This window comes from Lontra canadensis, unplaced genomic scaffold (assembly GCF_010015895.1).
Source record: "Lontra canadensis isolate GAN:19392208 unplaced genomic scaffold, GSC_riverotter_1.0 scaffold212, whole genome shotgun sequence".
In the NCBI taxonomy this organism is placed as follows: Eukaryota; Metazoa; Chordata; class Mammalia; order Carnivora; family Mustelidae; genus Lontra; species Lontra canadensis.
Window position 1 is genome coordinate 157,080 of NW_022631206.1, and position 24,604 is coordinate 181,683.

Below are 24,604 nucleotides of genomic sequence, written 5' to 3' on the forward strand. Positions count from 1 at the left end.
TCAGCTCAGGTCATGACCTTGTGGTCGTGAGACTGAGCCTTGTGTCAGGCTCCACACTCAGCAGGGAGTCTGCTTTTCCCTCTTCCTCTCGCTTTACACCTCCCTCCCACCCCCACTTGAACTCTCTCTCTCAAATAAATAAATAAGTAAATAGATAAATAAATAAAATCTTAAAAAAGAATGAACACAATGAATCTGAATCCAAATGAACTCTCCTAATCCCACATAAAATTGGCATATATAGGAGCAAATCATTGTGCTAAGCAAGAGCTGTGTGTGTGTGTGTGTGTGTGTGTGTGTAGTCCCTTGGCTCTTGATATCCACATTAGTGCCCTACCCTTGGTTTTGTGGAAAATATATATTGTAGAAGTTTATAAGACACATAAATAAGTAAGATTAGAAGACCTTATAATGAGTGCTGCATAATTCAGTATTAATTAATGTTTCAGTGGCTCCAACATTTTCAGCAACACAAAACAAATCTATGCCTATTCTCATAAATGATTTATACTTGTTGATTATTGTTTTCATAATAATGATGCTCTTGCTGTAACAAATTCCCCACAGGCCCTGGAAGTTTATGAGAATCAAAATCTACTGGGCTCAACTTCTAGCTTTATGTTCTTTGTTTTCATTCAGCTTTTCCTGTTATTGTGGCAGTGAGGGAGGTGATATAAACTTTGTAGAGTCCTTTTTTTTAAATCACCGAATGAATACATGGGTGTGTGTGTTAGTGCCCAGATGCCATCCCTCCCAGATGGGATCCTTAGAGAGGTCTTGACTGGGCTTCTTGTGGTCCTGGGAGACTACAGAGAATCCCAGACTGTCTAACTCTGCCCTAAATGTGGTATTCATGAGGTGTACACCAATGAGCTAGAGATGAGAATTGGGAAAGATTGATCTACATTCTGAAGTGCTCCTTCTTTAGATATCTACCTGCCATCCCTAATCTATACAAATTTTTTTGTTGTTATTGTTCCTCCTTATGTGTCCTGCTGGCTGTGTCCAACATCCAGCTTTGATCAGTCATCAGATCTGCCCACTTTCTATTCCTAGAGGGGGGCATAAGAAATCATTGGATTAAACCAGTTATTTTTTTTATATTTATTCAGTAAATAAACATTTACTGATCACTAAGTCTTTGTTGTAGAGCAGGAGCTATAACAGTATGTTAGGGCTTATTGTTATCATCGTTGTTGTTTTGTGAAATACGTTCATCATGTACTGATTTGAACTTGGGTCATTCAAGAGAGCAGCCCAGGTAACAGTGAAAAGCCACTGAGGCTAACTAATTGTCACTGGCCACTGCTTTATGTTTTGAGTTTATATTAGTGTCCATGATGGGTCTCACAGTGTGAGCTCAACCGTTATTTACAGATTTGATTGGAAACAATTTTGTGCATTTTCATATTTGAAATTCTTTAGTTCTGTCCTAAATATGCAAGAACATGTTGTGTTTGGGGTAAAAGAACAGTAGGTTCTTAGCCATCTACATTGTGGATATTTTTCTATGAATTAGAGCACTGTTTCTATTACCAACCTTCCTAAAACTATAGAAATTGGATCCTATTTGTTTGTGCCTCTAGTGTGACTCCATGAGACCATTTCAAAAACTGCTTGGTTTTGTTTGTTTCTGCCAGCAAGCACACTGGGATTGTGGAAAACAGGAAGGGAATTATGATAAAGTTCTAAACTTTATCAGAACAAATTAAGGTACAATAGATTTATAGAATGAAGATGAAATGGCATAAAACAGGCTGATAAACTGAAATAGTAGATGTCCTTCCAGTGAGAGTGAATTCATTTTCCCTTTTTGTAAGTTAGTTGAGTTTCTGAACCACATTAAAGAATAAGGAAAGTTGAGAAAGTGGCAAGTTCTCTCTCTTTCTGTCTTTGCAAAAACAAAATGCATAAGTTTCTTTTATTTAAATATGACATAGAACTTATTTTTTAAGCAAATTAGCAAATGTTTTGCTAAAACAAAACCAACCAACTAAACAAAAAAATGGGCAAAGCTCAACATTGTGTGAAAAATGTGTTGTACTGAAATTTTTTATATTTCAGATACTTGATAAATACTTTATATTTATTGTTTCAATTAGTAAGGAGGGTAAGAGATATTAAAAATAGTTCTATTTTATGGATGGAAAGACTGAATCTGAGAGAGGTTGTGACTACCTAAGGACATAAATCCATGAATAATTAAATAGAACAAACAAAACCATCTCTTAATCGAGCTTTGTTGTGATAATAGTAATTCTTTCCTCCTTCTTTCCTCTGCCCTTCCCTTCCTTCCTGCTTTCCTTTCTATTTCCCCTAAATATTTATCAATTTCCTACTATATATAAGGCACTAGGCATTCAAGGTGATTAATCCATCTTAGGAATCACCTTCATATTTTTTTTAGATCCTCAAAACAGTTCTAGGAGATAGGAAGGGAAGGTGCTGTTGTTTTTATTTAACAGATGATATTATTATGTCCATCTTACAGGTAATAGGACTGAGGTTTAGAGAGGTAAAATGACACAGGTAGTGATAACTGTTAATAATAGGAACACAAGAGCAAACAATGATTAAGGCTGACCACATACCAGATGGTGTGGTAAGTAAGCACTTTACCCCCATGATCCTTATCCTCTCTGTGGGAATGCATTTGTCTTTTCAGAGCACGTACCCGAAGTACTTTGTGTATTCATCTATGAGCCTTTGTCATAGGTCCATTTATATCATGACAGAGTACATGCTAGATTAGAACTGGATGAGTGTTGGTACCAGATTAAAATCATCTCTATCTCCCATAGCACCTTATTTATATCGCTGTAAATAAAAATCTAATAAGTTGAATTGAATTAAATAATGCAGATAATCACTGCTTTAGGGACAGAAGAGGGAGATAAAATTTTAGGTTGGTGGACTAGAATTTATCTTGGAAATTAATCATTTGGCTTATAGTTTTAGCCTGTAGAAAATGGAGATTCTTAAAAATAATTACTATAGTATAAATAAAACATTAAAATATTTTTGTGTATTTCCCCCTTGCCTATCAGAAGGTAAACTTTGCTTTGCTTTCCATTTCCCTCTCATTATTTGCTTCTCTCAGTCTATTGCTGCTCTCCAGAACATATTCAGAACCATAGAATCCCAGCAGGGTAGGCCTAAAAGGAATCTGATCAAGAATCTAGTTCATGTGGTCTAAAGACTCAGGGGCTTGTGGCATTCTGGTTAAGAGGTCTGTGAAAGTATATGTTAGTAGTTGAAGAGCAACAAACACCATGTAATGAGATTAGGGGAGGAAGGGATGAGGGGCATACAAAATTTTTTACTGTATGCATGACTAAAACAGTAAAATTCTATTTCCAACTCTCTTCTCAGTAAGAATACTAAGCCAGTGTACAAAACTGATCTTGAAGTAACAGTGGACACTGATAGAACTTTGGGGGCATTTTAATAGGGAGATCTTCAAGCCTCTAAATTATGAATATTATCTCATATTTTTTGGTAGCAAAATGTAGTGTTAAAAAAAAGGAAGATCTAAAGAAGACATTTGGAACTAGAGCTTCAGTTAAGTTAATTATCGGTGAGGAACAAAGCAAAAATTTTGTTTCAAATTGGGGGCGTGGGGGAGAGTTTCCTTGATGTCTCAGAGAAGATTGAAGCCTGCAATAAAGTGAATTAATTGCCATCTCCATAAAACATGCTTCATCTGAGAAACTGCTTCATAGCATATTAAATTGAGGTATATTTGTGTTGAGACATTGTTAGGCAGCCGTGACACAGCTAATAGCACTACACAATTAAATGTGATATTTCTGAAATAAAAAAGGACTATAAAAACAACATGCACTCTTCCCCACCTCTCTGCCCACCTGAAACTATTACTTACATGCCTTAGAAAACTGACTGGGACAGTGGTCCAGAGCAAAGCCACGGGGCTAAAAATATTAGTATTACTAAGCAATATTTTAAGAAATGAAACTCATTATTCATCTGCTCTGGGATACTTCAGAGAAACTTCTTTTTTAAAAATTGCTTCTGCACACTGAAATCTAGAAAAAGTACTTTTGAAGAACTCTGTTAATAACAACCTGTGTTAAAAATAATGCCTGGGTGAGGGGCGCCTGGGTGGCTCAGTGGGTTAAGCCGCTGCCTTTGGCTCAGGTCATGATCTCGGGGTCCTGGGATCGAGTCCTGCATCAGGCTCTCTGCTTGGTGGGGATCCTGCTTCCCTCTTTCTCTCTCTATCTGCCTCTCTGTCTACGTGTGATCTCTCTCTGTCAAATAAATAAATAAAATCTTAAAAAAAAAATAATTACTGGGTGGATGCTTATCATTTGGTCCTTAGGATATGAAATGGATACGCTGTGTGCTGTTCTTTGTTTGTTTTTCAGGGAGGGATTTTTTTCCACATTAAAAATGCAGTCTTATTAAAAATAGTTACCCCACGAGTGACAGTCAGCCATGCATGGAAATAGTTGGCCTTGTTGGGAACAGGATGGGAGAGGGTTCCCTTTGGGGCACCAGTATTTTTGAGTATGTTATTTTCTTTTCCAACCAAAGGACTAACCAGGGAAGGGATCTTCAGGGGAAGATTTAGGAAAACCTAGACATACCCTGTTATCTGAAATGTAGTCTCATACCATATGTTCATCTAGTATCTTTTATTGAGTCCCAGTTATTTTCAAGTATAACAGTATTCCTGATCTTAGGGGTCTGGTGACCACCACAGTGGACACCAAATTCTTTCCCAGGGCTATAGAAGCAGGTGACTGACAGTTGTAGAGGCCTAATTTTTACCTGAACTCTCAAATTTCTTTTTCTCTACTCATCATAGAAACAGTTTGACTTAAAACCTCTTTCACCTTACTTAAGTAGCTGCAGTGCTGTACTTTTATGATAAAAAATGATAGAAAATAATACAAATTTCAACTAGTTAGTAATTTATTTATTTATTTTTTTTTATTATGTGCAGTTAGCTAACATATAGCACATCATTAGTTTTTGATGTAGTGTTCAACGGTTCATTAGTTATGTATGACAGCCAGTGCTCATCACAGCACGTGCCTCCTTAATGCCCTAGTTAGATACCAACTTTTAATACCAACTTATGGGATAGCTTGGGAATTAAGCCATCATTTATAATACTAACTGTGTGAGGGAATAAGTTCTGAGTACTGGACAACCGAATTAAAAAATATAAATAAATACAACCTGCTTTTCAATAAGGGTTTCCATATTATTCTCTTAAAAATTGCATAAAGTGTGACTTTTGTTTGGCTGGCTCATTCCTTAGTGGTTTTGGCTTCTGACTTTGTTCTTTAAAGTGTTTTGCCCCAGGTTTGAAGCGTAAAAGCCACACAATTCCATTTAGGTAATTTTTACTGAGATTGGCAGTTAATACAGGTTTCCCATTTTTGTGCAGTGTAATTAAGCATAGGGATACCTCTCATTTTGACGAAACTTGCCCCCTCAATAAACTTGATTAGTAAAAGTAATAATATAATAAGTGATAAGAGTGAACATTCCATGAGTACGTATTCACGTACCAGACTTATGTCTTACATATATTATCTCGTTTAAGACCCACAACAGCTCTTGACAGGGCTTATCATTTGCTTTTTGCAAATGAAGGAAATGAGGTTGAGTGACATCAGCCTGCTGGCTCATGGTCACTTGGCTAATTACTGGTAGAGCCAGAATTTGACTCTCAAACTTGGGCTTTTAATCACTAGAGTCAACTAAAACTACATAATCAGGGCAAGAAATTACACGAAGTCATAGAGTTACATTCCAAAATGTCCTCATTCATGCATTCATTCATTTATTCAACAGATACATCTGTGATTGCTTACTCTATGCACATCCCCATGCTAAATGTTGCAAGTGTTCAGTGAGTCAGCAATTTTCTTTGTGATTTATACTCCTGTGGTGCTTACAAACCAATGGGAGCAACAAATCAATCAAATAATCACAATAGTATTTATTTACAGATTGAGGTTAAATGCTTAAAGGGAAAACATCATAATTTTATGAGAGCTTACAAGAGGAAAAATTCTGACTTAGGTGGGAGTTTAGAGTCTTGAAGAAGTGAAGCTTGATCTGAGTCTGAGGGCGCATAAGAGTTAAACCAGTTAAGGGATGTTGTAAGTTAAGGGATGTTGTAAGCTTTCTTGACAGAGGGAAAATAGCATGTGCAAAAGCCCTGAGGCAGAAGGAATTCGTTATAGTCAAAAACTGAAAGGAGAACACTGTGGTTGGGTGCAGCCAGGGAGGGGAGTATGGCTTGAGACAGGCCTCTTCATGTCTGTTCTTGGAAGGGTTTGGGTTTTTAACCCAGCAGTAGGAAGCTAATAAAAGACTTAAAGCATCATGTTTGCAATCTGTAAAGGGGCAAAGGGAGAAGGAGAGAGAGAATTCCAAGCAGACTCCCCGTGAGCATAGAACCTGACACAGGGCTCAATCTCATCACCCTGAGATCATGACCTGAGCCAAAACTAAGGGTTGGATGCTTAACCGACTGTGTCCCAAAGTTACTCATTACAATGTGGCAATGTAGAGAACAAACTGGAGGAGGGGGTATATCTGTTTAAAATAGTATCCAATTAAATCAGAGAAAATTAAAATACAGATGTTAGAGTGTGGGCTATGGGTCATAAAGTCTCATTTTAAGGCCCAGTTTGGCCCTTAGATGTGAGGCCATATGCTAGTTATGTACCTTCTTTTAGCTTAGGCTCCTCTTATATAAAACAGGAAAATTGTACAGATCCCAGAAGAAAGTTATTGTGAGGATTAAATGAAAAAGCAGTAGTCATAATCAGCCATCCCCATTTATACATGAGGAAACTGAGGTTTAGAAAAGTTAAATGAGGCTTATTATTATTATTTATCTGGATATTGTGGCATGCCAGTGAGGGGAGTAGGAGATAAAGGCAAGGTAAAGGTGTGATGGGAGAGAATAGTTCCAAAAGCAAAATGCACAAATGAACAACAACCCAGTGTGAAGTCCCAGAGTGACCAGACCTTGGTATAACCTGGCTGAAAAGACACAGGGTTCAGCAGCCACATGACTTCTGGCTTCACTTTGCTCATCTGCTTCCTCCTTGAGGAGAAGAGAGGTCTGGGATATAATAACACTTCACTTCTCGGTTTCCTTTCTTCATCTCCTAAGAGGCTAGATCAGATCAAGCAGTTCTTAGCTGGTAAGCATAAAAGGATTCCCAGGCCCTTCTTTCTTAAGCAAATCATCAGTAAAAAATCTCCTCATCTGTTGTGTGATATTAGAAACCACATTAGTGATGAGGGGTGCCTGGAAGGCTCAGTCAGTTAAGCAGCCAACTCTTGATTTCGGCTCAGGTCATGATCTCAGAGTCCTGGGATCGAGCCCCACATCGGGCTCCCTGCACAGTGAGGAGTTGACTTGAGGGCCTCTCTCTCCCTCTGCCCCCTCCTCTCAAATAAGTGAATCTTTAAAAAAAAAGAAACTGCATTAGTGATGAGACAGAAGCCTTCATTATATAATTAAAGATTAAAAATTAAAAATACTTACTTGTAAAGCTATTCTTTAGCACAGGGTGGTTTCAAATCAAACTGGCCTATCTTGAATTATAAATAACAAGGGAGGGAGGCAGTTAGTATATAACACACACAAATGGGAGTTGGGGAGAAAAATGTGTGCAGAGAGAGGGGACAGGGACTAAAATGGTAAGTTTTGGTATTCAGTACTTTTCTCCAGGATTACCTGTGTTTATCTTCAAAAGGGTGGGTACAAATGGGAACTGGTCCTGAAATGTTTCTGTGGTGTATGCAAATTCAATAGTTCACCTTCCTGTGATTTGTGAATAAAAAGTTAACATGACGGACTTAGTGTAATTAATTATACCATTTAAATGTATTTATCGAGGATTTTCTGTAAGCTAGCCACTGTGGTAACTGCTGGAGTGATAGCAATATGCAAAGCAGTTCGTAGAGATTTTACTCTAATATTACTTTGTTCCCAGAATTTTATTACTTAAGGCATCACATAAGAAATGCTTATTAAATGAACTACAAGCTATTTTAAAATGGAAAGTTAAGTCAAGAGTGGATATTTTGCGCTTAACCTTGACCGTTTCTGTCAAGCCTCTATTCTCCAGATTAAAGAAAAGTCCCAAAATATTTAAGAACAAGACACTATGTAAAGCAATATAATTGATCAGTATGCTTTTCTGTATGTTAAACCAGAAACAATGGAGACTGCTTCATTTTTGACCTTTACAGTGGCCTCTGCTGAGATTTCATCTGACCAGCAGTTGAGTATAATTGATGTTGCATTTACTGAAACTGTTGCCCTTGTCTGTTTCAGGGCCGGCTTGATTCTCTAACAGAAGTGGATGACTCAGGACAGTTAACTATCAAATGCTCTCAAAATTACTTATCTCTGGATTGTGGTATTACTGCTTTCGAACTGTCTGACTACAGTCCAAGTGAGGATTTGCTCGGTGGCCTAGGGGACATGACCTCTAGCCAGGTCAAAACCAAACCCTTTGACTCTTGGAGCTACAGTGAGATGGAAAAGGAGTTCCCCGAGCTCATCCGAAGCGTTGGGTTACTCTCCGTGGCCACTGACCCCAACCCGTACAGCTGTGGCAAAGCGGTTGGCGAGGAGGCATCTCAAGTGTCTCTTTCAGCAGATGACAAAGGCGGACATGAGGAGGACAGTGCTTTGACAGTCGAGGAGCCACCAGGCTTAGTGCCCGGAACGTCATCTTCCGGGGAAGCTCTGACAAATGCCGATCAGCCCCCTCCTGAGGCCGTGATGCCAGAAGCCATTTCCTCCTCCCAGCCTGAGACAAGGAACCAACAGCCTCAGCCTTGTGAAAATGCAACTCCCAAGCGATCCATCCGAGATTGCTTTAATTACAATGAGGACTCTCCCACGCAGCCCACATTGCCAAAAAGAGGGCTTTTCCTTAAAGAGGAAAATTTTAAGAATAATCTGAAAGGCACTGATGGAAAGAAGCAGCTGGCTGATCTCAAGCCCGAGATGAGCAGAAGCACCCCCTCTCTGGTGGACCCTCCTGACAGATCCAAGCTTTGTCTGGTGTTACAGTCTTCCTACCCCAGCAGCCCTTCTGCTGCCAGCCAGTCCTATGAGTGTTTGCACAAGGTGGGGGAGGGGAATCTTGAAAACACCGTCAAAAGTCACATCAAGGAAATATCCTCCAGCCTGGGAAGGCTTAGTGACTGCCACAAAGAGAAACTTCGACTTAAAAAGCCACACAAGGCCCCAGTAGAGGTGCCCCCATGCCGAACTCCGAAGCAGGGGGCGGGCTCAGGCAACCAAGCTGAGAGCACAAAGAGCTCAGCCGTGCCGAATGGAATTCCTTCAGGTACCCCCAAGGCTGTAGAGGGGCCAGAAACAGATTCCGTTTCGACATCCTCCCTCGAGCCATGCCGCCAGAGGAGTTGGAATGCCAAACTGCCAGTGCAGTCAGAAACAACCAGTCCTCTGCCTTTTACTCAAAGTAGTGAATCCTCTGTTGGCTCAGACAACGTCGCGTCTCCAGTATCCCTTCTTTCAAAAAACAAAAGCAAAAAAAGTTACTCCTCCTCCCCAAGTCACGTCACCAGGAATGGCCAGGTGGTGGAGGCCTGGTATGGTTCTGATGAGTACCTAGCACTGCCCTCTCACCTGAAGCAGACTGAAGTCCTAGCGTTGAAGTTGGAGAACCTCACGAAACTTCTGCCTCAGAAACCCAGAGGAGAAACCATCCAAAATATTGACGACTGGGAACTGTCTGAAATGAACTCGGATTCTGAGATCTATCCAACGTACCATGTCAAGAAGAAGCACACGAGGCTAGGCAGAGTGTCTCCAAGCTCGTCCAGTGACATAGCCTCTTCCCTGGGGGAAAGCATGGAGTCTGGGCCCTTGAGTGACATTCTTTCTGACGAGGAGTTGTGCATGCCTCTCTCTGGTATGAAAAAATGCATCGATGAGAAGTCAGAGAGAGCTGCATCCTCTGAGAAAAATGAGAGCCATTCTGCCACAAAGTCTGCTTTAATTCAGAAACTGATGCAAGATATTCAACACCAAGACAACTATGAAGCCATATGGGAAAAAATAGAGGTAAGGTGGTCTTCTTAACTTGCAAGATTTCTTACCTGATCTTTGGAAGTGATGCTGGGGAAAGGTCAGTCCCTCTCCACCCTCACTATAAAAAGCATTGCCATGTTTGATAAGCCTCATTCCTCAAAGAAGAAAAGATAAAGCACAATGATCACTGCATGGTGGCAGAGTATGTGTCTTGTCTGGGCATTAGCTTGATGTGTCCCTGTTTGGTGCGGGAATCTCTGTTGATGTTGCTCACACCTCACCTGGCTCCTGACAAATGATGGGTCCCTTTGAGTGGAATGCAAAATAGTGTAGAACAGTAGCCGTGCACACACCAGTACCTCAGGAATACGTGAATGGAATGTTGCAGTTATCCTCACTGATTTTTTTTTTTTTTAAAGATTTTATTTATTTATTTGCCAGAGACAGAGGGAGAGAGAGTGAGCAAGCACAGGCAGACAGAGAGGCAGGCAGAGGCAGAGGGAGAAGCAGGCTCCCCGCCAAGCCAGGAGCCCGATGTGGGACTCGATCCCAGGACGCTGGGATCATGACCTGAGCCGAAGGCAGCCGCTTAACCAACTGAGCCACCCAGGCGTCCCTCCTCACTGATTTTTTATTTGTTTGTTCTAACCCCAGAATAGCTTACCAGTCCCAATGTTAACTCTCTGTAGAAATGGATCAGATGTTTCTAATTTGGGGGGATCTTTATTTTCTTTCAGTCTTTCTCCTTTTTGAGGCTAATAACCCATGCTGCCTATACTGTGTACTGCCCATGGGCTCTGAGATGGGGAGTTGATATTTGGGGTAAATCTGTACTTTTCTCTTATTTATTTATTTTTTTGAAAGAATGAGAGTGGGGAAATGGGATGGGGGACAGATGGGAGGGGAAGAGAGGGAGAGGGAGAGAGAGAATCTTAAGCAGGCTCCACGTTCAGCCCTGAGCCCAGTGAGGGTCTCAATCATGACCTGGGCCTAGATCAAGAGTCCGTTCTCTTAAATGATGGAGCCACCCAGGCACCCCAAATCTCTAGTTTTAGAATGGATTATTAGATGAAGTCTTTGAGGACAGATGTGAAAATTCTCATCTGAGAATTTTCTCAGCTCCGGAGTGAGCTCCATAATTTAAGCTGTGATTTTAAGACACTAGGTTAAGTATAGTACACATGGACAGGCTGAAGGTGTTTAAAACTAAGGAAAAGTTAATGGTGATATGTAATAGTAACATATATTAATGATTATTTTTACTAAGAATTTATCCAATTCTCACAACAACCCTAATATTAACCCCATTGTATAGATAAGGAGACTGAGCCTGAGAGAGACCAGGCAGCCCGCCCTAGAGCCCAAGCCATTAACTAAATCCTCCCATGTCTCAGTAAGGAAGTGATCAATATATACTACATGTAAATACTATGGTATTGGGAAAAAAAAAATGTCAGTGGAGCCAGGATTTGCCTGGGAAATTCTTGTGAAGGGCCAAGCCTTCAGTGGAGTTTTGAAGGGAATGCCAGGATTAAGACAGAGAGAAGGTCAGTGGCTATTTCAGGCAGGAAGAGCATAAACCAGAACACAGGTGGATCTGGGAATGGGCATGTTTATGGGGGGTGGGGACTCAGAGAGCTGTCCTGACTGGAAGGTCTGTGAACGGAGAGCAGCAAAAGTTCCCGTACATGGAAGAGACCTGGTTGCTCCAAAGCCCAAAGGCCAGTATGAGGCAGTTAGAATGTGTTCTCTCAGCACCCTTGGCAGCTTCTCTGCCATTGACTGAGGGAAGGAATAAAATCCACGATAACTAATGCTTCTTGGGCTCTAATTTTGTGCTTGGCTCCATGATAAGGGCTTCACATGCCTTATTCTATTTAAGTCCTGGGGGGAGGTAGGACTTTTTCAGATGAAGAGGTGAAGGCAGAACAAGGTTAGAAAACTTGCTTTAGGCCCCCCAGCTAGTAATTACAGAGTAAGGGTTTGAACTCAGAGCCAAGCCAGCACACCGAAAGCAGTGTAGGTCACAGCCTTCAGTAGCCTTTCTGGAAGAGTTAGTTGACAGTAACAGGAGGGAGGTCATGGCAGTTGTGATGGTGACCAAGGTAGAGGTAACTGGCCTGTGGCAGCCAGTCTAGGGCACTGCTCTGATGTGCGACAGGCATGGGTGGGGAAGGCTGCTGAAGGAAGCAGGATCCAGAAAACTGGGTCTAATCCTTGCTCCATCCTTAAAGCCTGGAGAGACCCATGGCTAGTCATGTTTCATTCTGGGCCTTGTTTCTTCTTTTGTAAATAGAGATCTTTAAAGCAGATCATGGCCACAATACCAGCTTCCAGTGGTAGCATGTTTTGTTTCCATTATTCTGCAAGGATGAAGCCAAGTGTCCAGCCTCTGAGGACTAGTGTATCTTTTTATAGAAGAAAGTCTTTGGATGGGTAGCTGGCTTGAGGTAGAGGTGAGGCAGTTAACTTTAAAAAATCGGTACATTGATATTGATTATATGATAAAACTGTTAAGAGGAAGTGTCTCATAGGCAATTGGAAATACCATCCTGGAGTTGGGATATGAAGTAAAGGCTAAATGAAGATTAAGCCCCTTGGTCAGTCCAGCCTTCCTTTATCACTTCAGTGGGGCAGCTGCCTACCCCCAGGTCAGTTCACCTTGGATATCACACTCTAGCTTTGATCTACCTATAGTGACCCAGAGAACCTATTCTACCTGCAAGTATAACATAATAAGAGAAGGTGTTACTTAACATCTTCTTTGCATCAGGCATCTACTAGGCACTTTACCTGCAGTAATTTTCTCATAGGATTCTCAAACAGCCCTACAAGGTAGGCTTTATTATCCAAAATGGACTACTTCTCTCCCCCTTCCAGTGTTCCCATTCTGGTGCTAGCCTCCTAACTGGTCTCTCTGCTCCCATCCTATTCCTATTATAGTCTTTCTAGCACAGCAGCCAGAATGATCGTTTTGAAACATAGATCAGATCATATCACCCCTCTGCTCAAAACCCTACAACAGCCCCTGTTGCATTCAGAGGCCCTACATAGACTGTTCCCTTGACTTCCTCTCTGACCTGATTTCTACCAGCTCTTCCTCATGCTCACTTCCCCGCCTTCCCACTGGCCTCTGCTGTTCCTAGAATAAGCCAGGCAGGCCCATGCCTTTAGGATCTTTGTCAATTCCCTCTGCCTACACTCTTACAGATGCTCTCATTTCTAATTTTTTAACCTCTTCTGAGCTTGCTGGAATATTAACTTCTTAGGGAAGCCTACTCTGACCACCTTTTTAAAGGTGTAACCTATGAGGTACGTGTGTAGCTCAGTCCTTTGGGTGTCTGCCCTTTGGTTTCTTCTCAGGTCATGATCTCAGGGTTATAAGATCAGCGTTCTCTCTCTTTCCCCTCCGCCTCCCTTCATCTCTCTAAAATAAATATATCTTTAAAAAAAATAAAGGGTATTGCCTGAACCCTTTTAATTTTTTCTACAGCTCTCAATGTATTCTGTCATTTTGTATAATTCTGTTTGGTATGTTTATTGTTCTAGTATGTTTACTGTTTCCCCCTGCTGGTATGGGAGCTCTGTGAGGGAAGGAATATTCATCGGTTTAGTTTGCTAATGACTCTAATGTACCTCTAACAGTGCCTGGCACATACTAAGTGCTCAGTAAATATTGTTAATAGAATGAGGGAATGAATCCCTGTTTTAAAGTGGATGAAACTGAATGCAGAGAGATGAAATCACTTTTCCTAGGGTGACCAGTTAATAAGTCATGTGCTCCATGTGCTTTACCCTTCCTACTAGATAGTCTTGAGAGCAGATGAATTCTCTGAGAGAGTGAGGACAGATGGAGAAGACAAGACAGGTGGGAACTGAGATTCAAGCTGTTATGAGGAAGGAGTAAGGAAGAGGTCCACTTGACAGAGAAGATTCTCGGGTGTTAAGTAAATGGGGGAGAAGGGGTCTAAGATGGATGTTAGCTTTGTTCTCTGCAAAAAAGGAAATGGAGAAGAATAAGAACAAAGAAAAAGAAGCAACCTTAGATTTGGTTGAGATAGTCAATGAGGGCCTTAGAGAAAAATGGACTCAATGAAAGAGTGGAGGTAGAAGCTGGATTATAGATTATTAAGAAGTGAGAGAATCATACATAGCTCAAGGAATTGGGTTGAGAAAGCAGTATGAGGCAAAGGGTGAGAGTTGAAAGTAAAATCCAATAAAAGTGTCACTTAGAAAAACATTAAAACTTATTTGAAGGCAGAAAGAAAAAACTCAATAGAAAAAGAGACAGAGGTGGCTGGGCAAAATGTATACATATGGCACACGCTGAGACAAGAAGGGAAGGGGTGTGGAACTCCACGGGAAGAATGTTGGCCTAATATGAAAAAGTTATAAAATACTGAAGAATACATCCTGCTTCTGATTCCACCCCTACCAAATGTAGAGTGGTGTGTTTTCTCCTCCCTTCACGTACCAAGTTCTCCTGTCTTTTCTCAGAATTCAGGGTAGAAGGCATGTAAAAGCCCACTATCACATTCGGGACTTTATGGGGCTGTGATAGAATCCCTAAGATAACACCTGAATGACAAGTGTCTGAGACACTTTTTAGGTTCCCATGATTCCTCTCCCCTCACATTTGAGTCTTTGTTATAATGGACTAGTTTTATGAATGTGAAAAGATTTCTTTTTAATTTTTAATTTTTTTCATTCTGTAGGAGAATTAATTTTTTTGAACACATAGTGTATTCACATGGCTTAAAAACATATATGTTTAAAAATATCCAAGGGCTCCTGGGTGGCTCAGTCAGTTAAGCCTCTGCTTCCAGCTCCGGTCATGATCCCAGGGTCCTGGGATCAAGTCCCACATCAGGCTCTCTGCTTAGCAGGGAGCCTGCTTCGCCTTCTGCCTATGCTGCTCCCCCTGCTTGTAATCTCTCACTGTCTCCCATCAAATAAATAAATAAAATCTTTAAAATATAGATTTATTAATTTCGGAGAGAAAGAGAGAGCATGCATGAGTGGGGGGTGCGCAGAGGGAGAGGGAAACTCTTTCTCTCCCTTTTTCCCCATCTTGGGCCTCCACCACATTGAAGGTGATTTCTGTTGTTTTAGTTTATATGTCCTGTAAAAAGTTCTTTACACATATACAAGCAAATGCAAACGTATTTATTAAGCAATATTTTTAAACCTGAGAAATAAGTCACAGCCTATTCTCCTCCTCAAATAAAAATTCCTCTGTTAACTCTATGAGTTCCTAAGGGGCGTTCCTTTCCCAATATCTCGGTGGGAGTTAAGGGGGTTTTGCTCAAATATGGTTGATTTTCCCACAACCTGTTGTGTGGATGAAGTAATTGAACATCTCAGGTCTGAGTGTTCACCTCCAGTGCAGACTTCTCAAGGCCTAAAATTAAAAGTGAAAAAATTAGTCAAACCATTGAGCTAGATCCATTTGTTGTGGAACATTCAAGAAATAGAGTAAAAGAAATGAAAAGAAAGGAGGAGAGGGCCTGTCTGGAGCAGATGAAATCAAACAGAATGATGAAAGATTAACTTAGTGGGTGGGTCTTATGTGGTATAAGTAATAGGGATTGGCAAACTATAGCTTGCCGAGTGCCTAATTTTTAAAATAACGTTTTCTTGGAACACAGCTATACTCTTCATCAGTGGCTGCTTTTGGGCTGCAATGACAGAATTGAGTCGTTGTGATGGAGATCGATGGTTTGCAAAGCCTGAAATATTTACTATCCGTTACAGAAAAAATTTGCTGACCCCTGCTCTAGAGTAAGGAAGAAGGAAGGGAAATGATTTCTCATCAGCATTTATTATGGGCCAGGTTCTGATACAGGTTCTTTAATTTAATCCATATGACATCCCTATGGAAGAGCTATTGGTCTTGTTATTGGTCTTGTTTTACTGATGACAGATCTGAGGCTCCATTGCTAATGACTTGGCCAGGGTCACACTGTTGCTAGTGTAAGAGCTGGGATTCCAACTGAGATGCCTGAACTGACTTGGTTTTCTCCTAAAGATATATTCCAGTGCCAGGAAAGTTAGACAATAATCACATATGCAGGTCAAATCTATTTAGGAAACCTACAAACCATTACTAGATTAGTAAATGAATAGTGTGATTTCTTCCTCACAACCTGAATAGAAATGAACTGCCTAGCGAGTAGCCACTTGTCCAAGGAGAGTGATTATTGATGCCAGATTAACAGCTGTGTGATTCTAAGGGGGGCTGACAGAATGCACTGTAGCCTGGTACCACCCCAGGGAAGCATCTCAGGAGATCTGTCCTTTGGGATATAGTGCAATGTCTACTTCTCACATTGCAGACTTCCTGCTCACATAAGTTCTCAAAGCTCATCCCGGAAGACATTGCTCTGTTAGATTGGACTCATTGGTACCAGGCTGATGGCTATGTGACATAGCTGATCCCTTTTCTCTCTAGCAACCAGTGTCTTCAAATACCAGATTATGGCATCTCCACTATAATTGAGTGACTCAGCTGTTAATGAGCATTTTATCTTTGGGGCATCTATAACCTGATTTTAAAAACTTCTTTGGTGCCAGCTAAGGATGTTTTTGCACATAAGTTATTTCAGATTTAGTGCAGCTGGGTACTTAGTCTTTGTAACTAGGCTATGTAAAATCACAGTCAAGTCTATGGAGCAGCACAAAGGTGGCCACCATTGCTGCTGGGAACTGGTTGGTACCATCACGAGTAATGTGAATGTAGAAGAGATTTGGTCCTGGGATTAACTTGGCACTGATTTTTTTTTCCAAGAGGTAAAATGGGTCCACATGGAAACTGTCCTAGCTTTTACCCTCATTTTGACTGTCTGTTGATGGACCAATGATACCACGCTGATGATGGCAATCATTAAAGAAATAGCATGTTGTCCTGAGTTCTTTTTCTTTCCTTTTCTTTTTTTCATTGTGGTAAGAAACACATAGTGCAAAATTTGTCATTTTAACTGTTTTTAAGTATACAGTTCATTAGTGCTAAGTATAGTCACATTGTTAGGGGTGCCTGTGTGGCTCAGTTTGTTAAGTGTCTGATCCTTGATTTCAGCTCAGGTTGTGATCTCAGGGTTGTGAGATCGAGCCCTGCATTGGTCTCCACACTGGGTGTGGAGCCTGCTTAATATTCTTTCTCTCTTTCTCCCTCTGGCCCCTCCCATACCTACTCACGCACACATGCTCTCTCTCTCAAAGAAGTATATTCACATTGTTGTGAAACAGATCTCCCGACCTTTTCTAATCTGAAACTCTGTATGCACTAAACAGAAACTCCCCTTTCCTCCTCACCCAGTCCTAGTAGCCACCAGTCTTCTCTCTGTTTCTATGAATTTGACTACTTCAGGCACCTCATGTAGGTAGAACTATACAGTATTTGCTTTTTTGGGACTTGTTTATTTCACATAACGTAATGTCCTCAAGGTTCATCCATGTTGTAGCATGTGACAGGATCTTCCTTTTTAAGGCTGGATAATAATCCATTGTGTGTCTATATTATATTTTGTTTTTCTGTTCATCTGTGCATGGGTATTTGGCTTGCTTCCACCTTTTGGCTATTGTGAATAGCCCTGTTATGAACATGGGTGTTGTCTTTGAAACTTTTGAAACTCAGCTCTCAATTCTTTTGGCTATATATCCAGAAATGGGATTGCTGGATCACGTGGTAGTTCTACTTTTAATGTTTTGAGGAACCTCCATACCATTTCCCATAGCAGTTGCTCCATTTATAATCACACAAATAGTGTACAAGAGTTCCAATTTCTCCACATGCTGACAATTTTTTTTAAATAGTAGCCATCCTAATGGGTGTGAGATAGTATCTCTTTGTGGTTGTGATTTACATTTCTCTGATGATTAGTAATGTTGAGGCATCTTTTCATTTGTTGGTCATTTGTATATCATCTCTGGAGGAATATCTATTCAAGTTCTTTGTCCATTTTTAATTGGGCTATTTGTTTTGTTGTTCAGCTATAGGAGCTTGTATATTCTGAATATTAACCCTTTATCATATATATGATTTGAAAAGATTTTCTCCCATTCTGTAGGTTGCCTTTTCATTCTCTTGAATGGGTATTTTGAGGGACAAAAGTTTTAAGTATGATGTAGTCCCGTTTGTCTATTTTTCCTTTTGTTTCCTATGCTTTTGGTGTTATATCTAAGAAATCATTGCCAAGTTCAATGTAATGAAGATTTTCCTCTATGTTTTTGTAGGAGTTTTATAGTTTTAGGTCTTTGAGTTCTCTTTTATTTTATCTCAATGTGATTACCTCTTATCCTTTAAGGATCTCACCCCAGGCTTTCTTGTAAGATAGAACATAGCTTCATAGCTAAAGCCAAGTCACCTTCTGGGATTTGTCCTTTAAATAAAAAACACTTGGAGTCATTCTTTTTACAAAGGCTTATCTGGGCATTATTTATTTGATTTGAGATTTGAGTAGGTCTCATTTGAAATACAGCTTTGTCTTTCTTTAATCATCCCCAGAGTAACTTACCATCTACTATATAGTCAAGGTCTACCATAAATTCACTTTTCACTCACTTTTGATATTTCTTTTAGTTTGCCCATGTACCAGTGTTCCTGGAGTTGGTAGAGTAGTACTTTCTTCTTAGGTATTGATAATAATCTCCTAAGAGCATCTTATCAGGTAGGAAGCATTTAAGGTAATTGGATTCCACTGTTTTTCACTGCTATTTCATTTTGTATGTGCCTTTCCTTTATGATAACTTTTTCCTTCAGTTGCTAGTCTTCCTCTTGTTCCTGATTTCCTTCTCTTCCCTACATCTTCTCTCTTATTCCTTTTTCTTTAATTTTTTCTGGACCAGATAGTTTTCACTTTCTGGCTCTGTTTTCTCTTTTTCTTTCCCCAAGAGTATCTTCTACTTTCTCCTTCTAATATTGTTCTAGACATTCTCAGATTCCAAATATGAGAGCACTATGAGTTGACTCTTTACCACCATTCACACTTGAATGTGTTTCTTTTAGTGCACTGCTTAGTCTTAGAAATATGTATGGTAGAGAGTTGAGGAATTGTTTAGATGCAAGAATAAAGAAAATGAGAATTTAGTTTAAATATTAAGGAAAAAAAAACAAATTCTGAAAGAATTGGGAAGACTCAGCTTTGTAATTAAAATTGGGAGATTCAGAAGTCCGGAAAGATCACAAATTGAACATGTATTGATAGTACAGATGATTAGTCAACAAAAGGTTAATATAATAGGATGGTGTAGGAACTCTGTATAGTCCTCTTTATTTATACCATGCACAATCTAAATATTTGTCTTAGATTCTGGACTTAGAGTTTGACAGAGCTGTGACAACATAATTCGGGGCTCTGTGCTTATTACATAAGATAATACTTGGTAAATACCAAGTGGAGACTCATACTCTGGGAGACCAGAGGAAGGCAGATGATAACATGTATATCTAGACCAAGCATCACAGAAAAGGGGCTACTTGAGCTGGGTCTTGAATAGTGGATAAAATTTAGATAGAGATGAGGAGGTAGAAGGTTAATGACAGAAGCTTTGGCATAAGCCAAGGTTGAGGGCAAGAATATTTAAAATATATCTGGGAAAGAGTAAAGAGAGATGCTTGGTATTTGGGGTATATGTTAAATACTATAAACAAAGAGACCCCAGAATATAATAAGATGGAAGAATTTTTTTTCTTTCTTTCTTTATTTTTTTTTTTTTATAACAACAGTTAGGTAGACAGTCCAGGAAAGAAGCCATCTAAGGACCCAGGACCCTTTTCGTTGTTGCTCCTCTGTGGCTTACCCCTTCTGTCAGCATTCCAGCTTACCAGAGAAGGGACATGGAATGCAGCCAGCTTTCTTCTCACAGATCTGACCTGGAAGTTGCATACTAACTGCAGTGGAGTTTGGGAAATGAGCCTCTAGACTAGGAACACTGGGAGGCAGACATCTGCTTAGAGTAGTTTGAATTCCAAGTGTTTGCATGGTATAAACCCAAAATAAATACCTGCCCCAAAATCTCTGAATAGAAGAATGAGTGAGCGAGGGCGGGAGTGAATGTATTGTTCTATTTGAACTTTATCCCCTAGACCAGATGCTACGAACTAAAATGCCTCTAAGAATTTAGACAGATCACATAAATGAGTCACTCAGCCAGGGGCAAATGGGGAGGTATGGGAACTGAACAACTGGGGGGTAAATGCAGTGTCTAAAGGCAAGTGATGGTTGTGCTATAATGTGGACCCTGTGTGGCAAGATCTTACAAGTCTTAAAAAAAGTAGAAAATCTGGGTTTTATGTAACTTCTCCCAATTTTTAAAATGTTGGGTCTAAACAATTTTAAAACAGGCCAAGTAAAACACATATGTAAGATAGACTCGGCCTTCAAGTCACCGGTTTGTAGTCTTTGTGAAAATGAGAAACCCTTAAAATTTTTGGCCCAGAAAATTGGTATGGTTTAAGAAGGTTCATCTGATTGTGGCACACTTGCCTTGATACGCCACTTGCAAAGTGGTTCTCTGTTGTGGATGTTTATTATCATTACTGGAGAGATTTGAAAAAAAAAAAAAAAAAAAAAAATCCCAACCTCCGGGTCCACCCCAGACTAACTAAATCAGGATCGCAACAGGCGGGTAATTTTAAGAGCTCCTCAAACAATTAGGATGTGCAGTCAAGGTCGGGAGCTAGTGCCCGAAGGCTAATTTTGAAGGTTATTACAAATAGCCTGGTCATGTAAAAGGATCTGAACTGTGTGGGTTTGGAAGCTGCTGAGGAAATAGAGAGACAGAGGTGGGAGATGTTATAAAGGACAAATTAGTGAAAATGTTTGGCTTCTTAAAAATAAGGGAGTGAAGGAAAGGGATCAAAAGAGTTGAGATTTCAAGCTGAGTTTGGGGCTGAGAGATGTAAAGGAGTTTAACAAGTGGTTCCAAGGTACATATGAAATTAAGATACACAGTGGGTGAATGGGGCAAAGGTAAATGTTATTTTATATGCAAACTCTGTTGCCCAAATCCAAATTGAGAATTCTAAATGAATATAACATCATTAAAGATCAAGCCACTTTTTTTTTTTTTTTAAGGATAGTAATCTTTTGTGTATATTTTGTCAAAATGCCAGGAAAAACCTGTGCGTTAACATTGCCAATGGATTCGTTGAGACACTCTGCCAAGGTCATTGCTCAAGGTTGGTAGAAAAGAACTGTGGGGATCCAGAACAAATTCCTTTCCTGGTTCATACATTAGGAATGTTTCAGTCCTGCACCGCTTTGGTTTCTGCAGAGCCTTAAAGGGTTTTGAGGCTTTAGCACGGTGATGTAGCGCCACCGTGAGGCTACATCCAGTTACTGCATCTAGTTTTTGGCCTCTGAAATACATAAGGAAGAGGTGCAGTTTTTTGGTTTATAGTTTCACACATTAAATGAAAGTAGTTCTTTGTTATTTTCTTAGTATGGAAGGGTTATGATCAAATAATATCTTGTTGTGTCAAGATAGTTAAAGTGCCTAACTACATTTGGCAGGAAGTATTTCTGTGATGATGAAAATCAAGTGTTGCATTTTTTTTAAATTCAACTAAAAAAGTTCCTGGAATATTAGTGAATTCTTCTCTATCCTTAAGCCTGAAGTCATGCCCCTGGATTGCTTTGGAAAGGTAACAAAACAAAACAAAATCTTGATATTTATGGCCCACTTACAAATGTTTAGGCAAGGTACTAAGAGGTTTATTCATTCAACACATCATGGCGTATTAATTCTCAAGAAAAAAAAAATCCCTCTTTGAAACAGACGCTCTTCTGTTGTATCCCCATTTTACCAGTGAGGACAGAGAGGCATAAAGAAGTTAGTCATTTACTCAAGGGTATAGTGCTTGCAAGCAGGCAGTTTGGGCTCAGTTCACAACCCCCTACCTTTTTAATTATGAAAACTTGGATAAGTCTTTAAAAGTTTGGTGTTTAATCTCATAATATTTAAAATGGAATATTAATTAATTAGTTATCATTTGCTGTTGCATAGATTATTCTGTGAAAAAGAACAAAGGGTCACTGTAAACGCTAAAGGCTACATAAATACTAGTCTTGTCATTTGTGTGATTTCATCTATGAATCCAGGTAACCAGCATCAGCTTTAGTCGGAAGAACTAGAATAACAATCTTCATTCTGCCACTAAGTAGCATTGTCACTTTGGAAATTTAACTTCTCCAGCCTCAGTTTTGAAAAGTAAATGTTCATAAAGAAGGTGAGGTGGTTGACCTGTAAGATACTTCTTAGTTTTGAAATTGTATGGGATTGACTATGACGTGATAGGACTAAGCAGCCACTTCTCAGTAAAGTACACAGTGGAGGGTATCCCTTCCACATGGCTGGCTTTCTGTTCCTCGGGATGCTGGGTGACTCCCCCTCCGAAGATCCTAACAGTAAGTGAAGGGGAGGCCATGGCATCAGTGAGCCTGAAGGTATGTCGGTGTTCATGCTGCAGTCCCAGCACTGTGATATGATAAGAACCAGACATCCTACAGGAATTTGGGGCCTGGCTAGAGTTTGTAAGATGGCAAGAGACCAGGGACAATGGTGATAATAAACAAGCAAGTAACCCAGTAAGAATTAGATAGGGATTAGCCTCAAATTATAGCAAATGAGGTCAGCTAAATGAAGCAGATAGGAAACATTCCCCTTGGCAGACTTGCCGTTGTGATGTCTTAAAATTACCTGTCAGCACTGCTTTTGTGCTGTTCAGACAGTGTGGGGGAAAAAAATCATTCCAAGAGTGTGGGTTCTGTGTCAAGGTCACTCATGTTGTCAGACTGTGGCTGAGGCTGTGGATATGACTATATAAAGATGATTGGCCTGAATTTTACATGGCAAATAAGCAACTTTATCCAGGAAAGATGCTGCCCATAAGCTCAGGCCCATGTGCTTTCTGTCTCTCATTTTGATTCAGTCCTGTGCACTACTTTTTGGGAAGCTCGTGGCTTTACCATTTGCCTTCATTATTTATCTAGGAATAAAGGAAGCTGTTGGTATTTTCTTTTTTAATGCTCTGGAGAGGTGCCACTCAGAGGTGGTGCTCTGGTATTTCTGATTTGTCTGCAGACTTTATTCAGCACTATTCACTTGAAAGGTGTGTGTGTGAGAGAGAGAGAGAGAGAGAGAGAGAGAGAGATGGGCAGACAGAGAGAGAAAGGTGCATGTCACAATTGACAATCTGGTATTCTTCCCTTTTTTTCCTACTAGATAGAGCCCATTACCTTATAGAAGTGAAGCTGATAAGTTGAATTAACAAAAGTATTTTTGTTTTGTTTTCTTTATTTTCTATACCAAAGGGAAGACTATTTGTACCCTTCTAAAACAAAGTCTAATTAAAGCCCTTTTCCTTATCCTAGACTTACTACATCTTTGGTTTTATATTGTTTGGTGCATGCCCTTGTATTCAAGAGACTGTTGACCAGGGCCTTCTTCATAGGATACAGGACTCATGAAAAATTACATTGTGCCCATTCCTCTTTTTGGAGACACATTTATATGAGGGAAATTGCCCAAAGAACTCCAAGAGTAGTAGTAGCCTTGCTCAAGGTGTCAAAAAAGAGGCATATTCAGCAAAGTAATAGAACTGTTTGGCAACGGAGCAGGTGCATTTTGTAGGAAGAGAGTTCTGGAGCCCTCCGTAGTAATGGGTCAGGGGGCTTCTGTGGTGCTAGATGGCAGCAGAGTAGAGTAGCTAAGAATATGAGGTTGTCTCCACCAAGTGGCTTGGCCTTGTCCCAGTTTCCTCCTCTTAGGGTTTAAAAGTGTTCTCTTCCACATAAGAGCTGTGACTATTAAATGTGTTAAAATGTATAAAGAGGCGAGATTAGCGCCTGCTCTGTAGTACCCATTCAAAAAATGTTAGCTCCTGTGACTGTTGTTGTTACTATTATTGACATGGGAGGGGAGGGGTCAGGCCTTAGTGGCTTTCCCCATATAGGTCACTCTGATGGCAAACTGGCACATTTCCTCCAGGTCCCCTGCTGCTGCCTCTGTCCAGCCTCATTGACTGAATGGTGTACCGCAGCAGTCTTTTAACTGGGTTCTCTGGTCTCAGCCCTACATTCTGCCTTCGGGGATCAAATATCACCGCCCTGTTTTCTCCTCTCACCTTCAGCTGTCTTGGTCATTATGATGCTTCAGACCCCAACCCACAATGATTAAGACCTTTCCTCCTTCTTCTTGGGAACTGTGCTGGTTGCCCTAGATTTTTACATCTCTCTTCTCTGTGAGACTCTGGGCCTCCCATCTTGACAGATGATTCTTATATTGTATTAGAGATAATTCTTCTCTAATTGGCCCAATAATTTTAGTTAATGCACTTCTTGACATTTTAGGAAGTTTGTGTAGGGGAATTTATGCTATGAACGTGTGTTCAGACAAATAAAAACAAGCTTCTAGTTTATAATGTTGTCACACAACAACCTTATAAATAATATGTACTAATTTATTTATAATTTGTATTTATACATATTTATACTATTCATTTATAATTATGTGCTTATAAATAACAATTCC

General features: G+C 40.1%; 1 protein-coding gene across 3 annotated transcripts in view; it reads left to right on the forward strand.

The window, feature by feature from the left end:
• LOC116861941 (A-kinase anchor protein 6-like) overlaps nucleotides 1-24,604 on the forward strand; it is a 417,382-nt gene that overhangs the window by 148,741 nt on the left and 244,037 nt on the right. For all 3 annotated transcript variants that reach the window (XM_032848876.1, XM_032848878.1, XM_032848877.1), the window contains exon 4: nucleotides 8,339-10,105. In XM_032848876.1, the coding sequence (XP_032704767.1) occupies nucleotides 8,339-10,105 (1,767 nt within the window). The remainder of the gene's footprint in view (nucleotides 1-8,338; nucleotides 10,106-24,604) is intronic.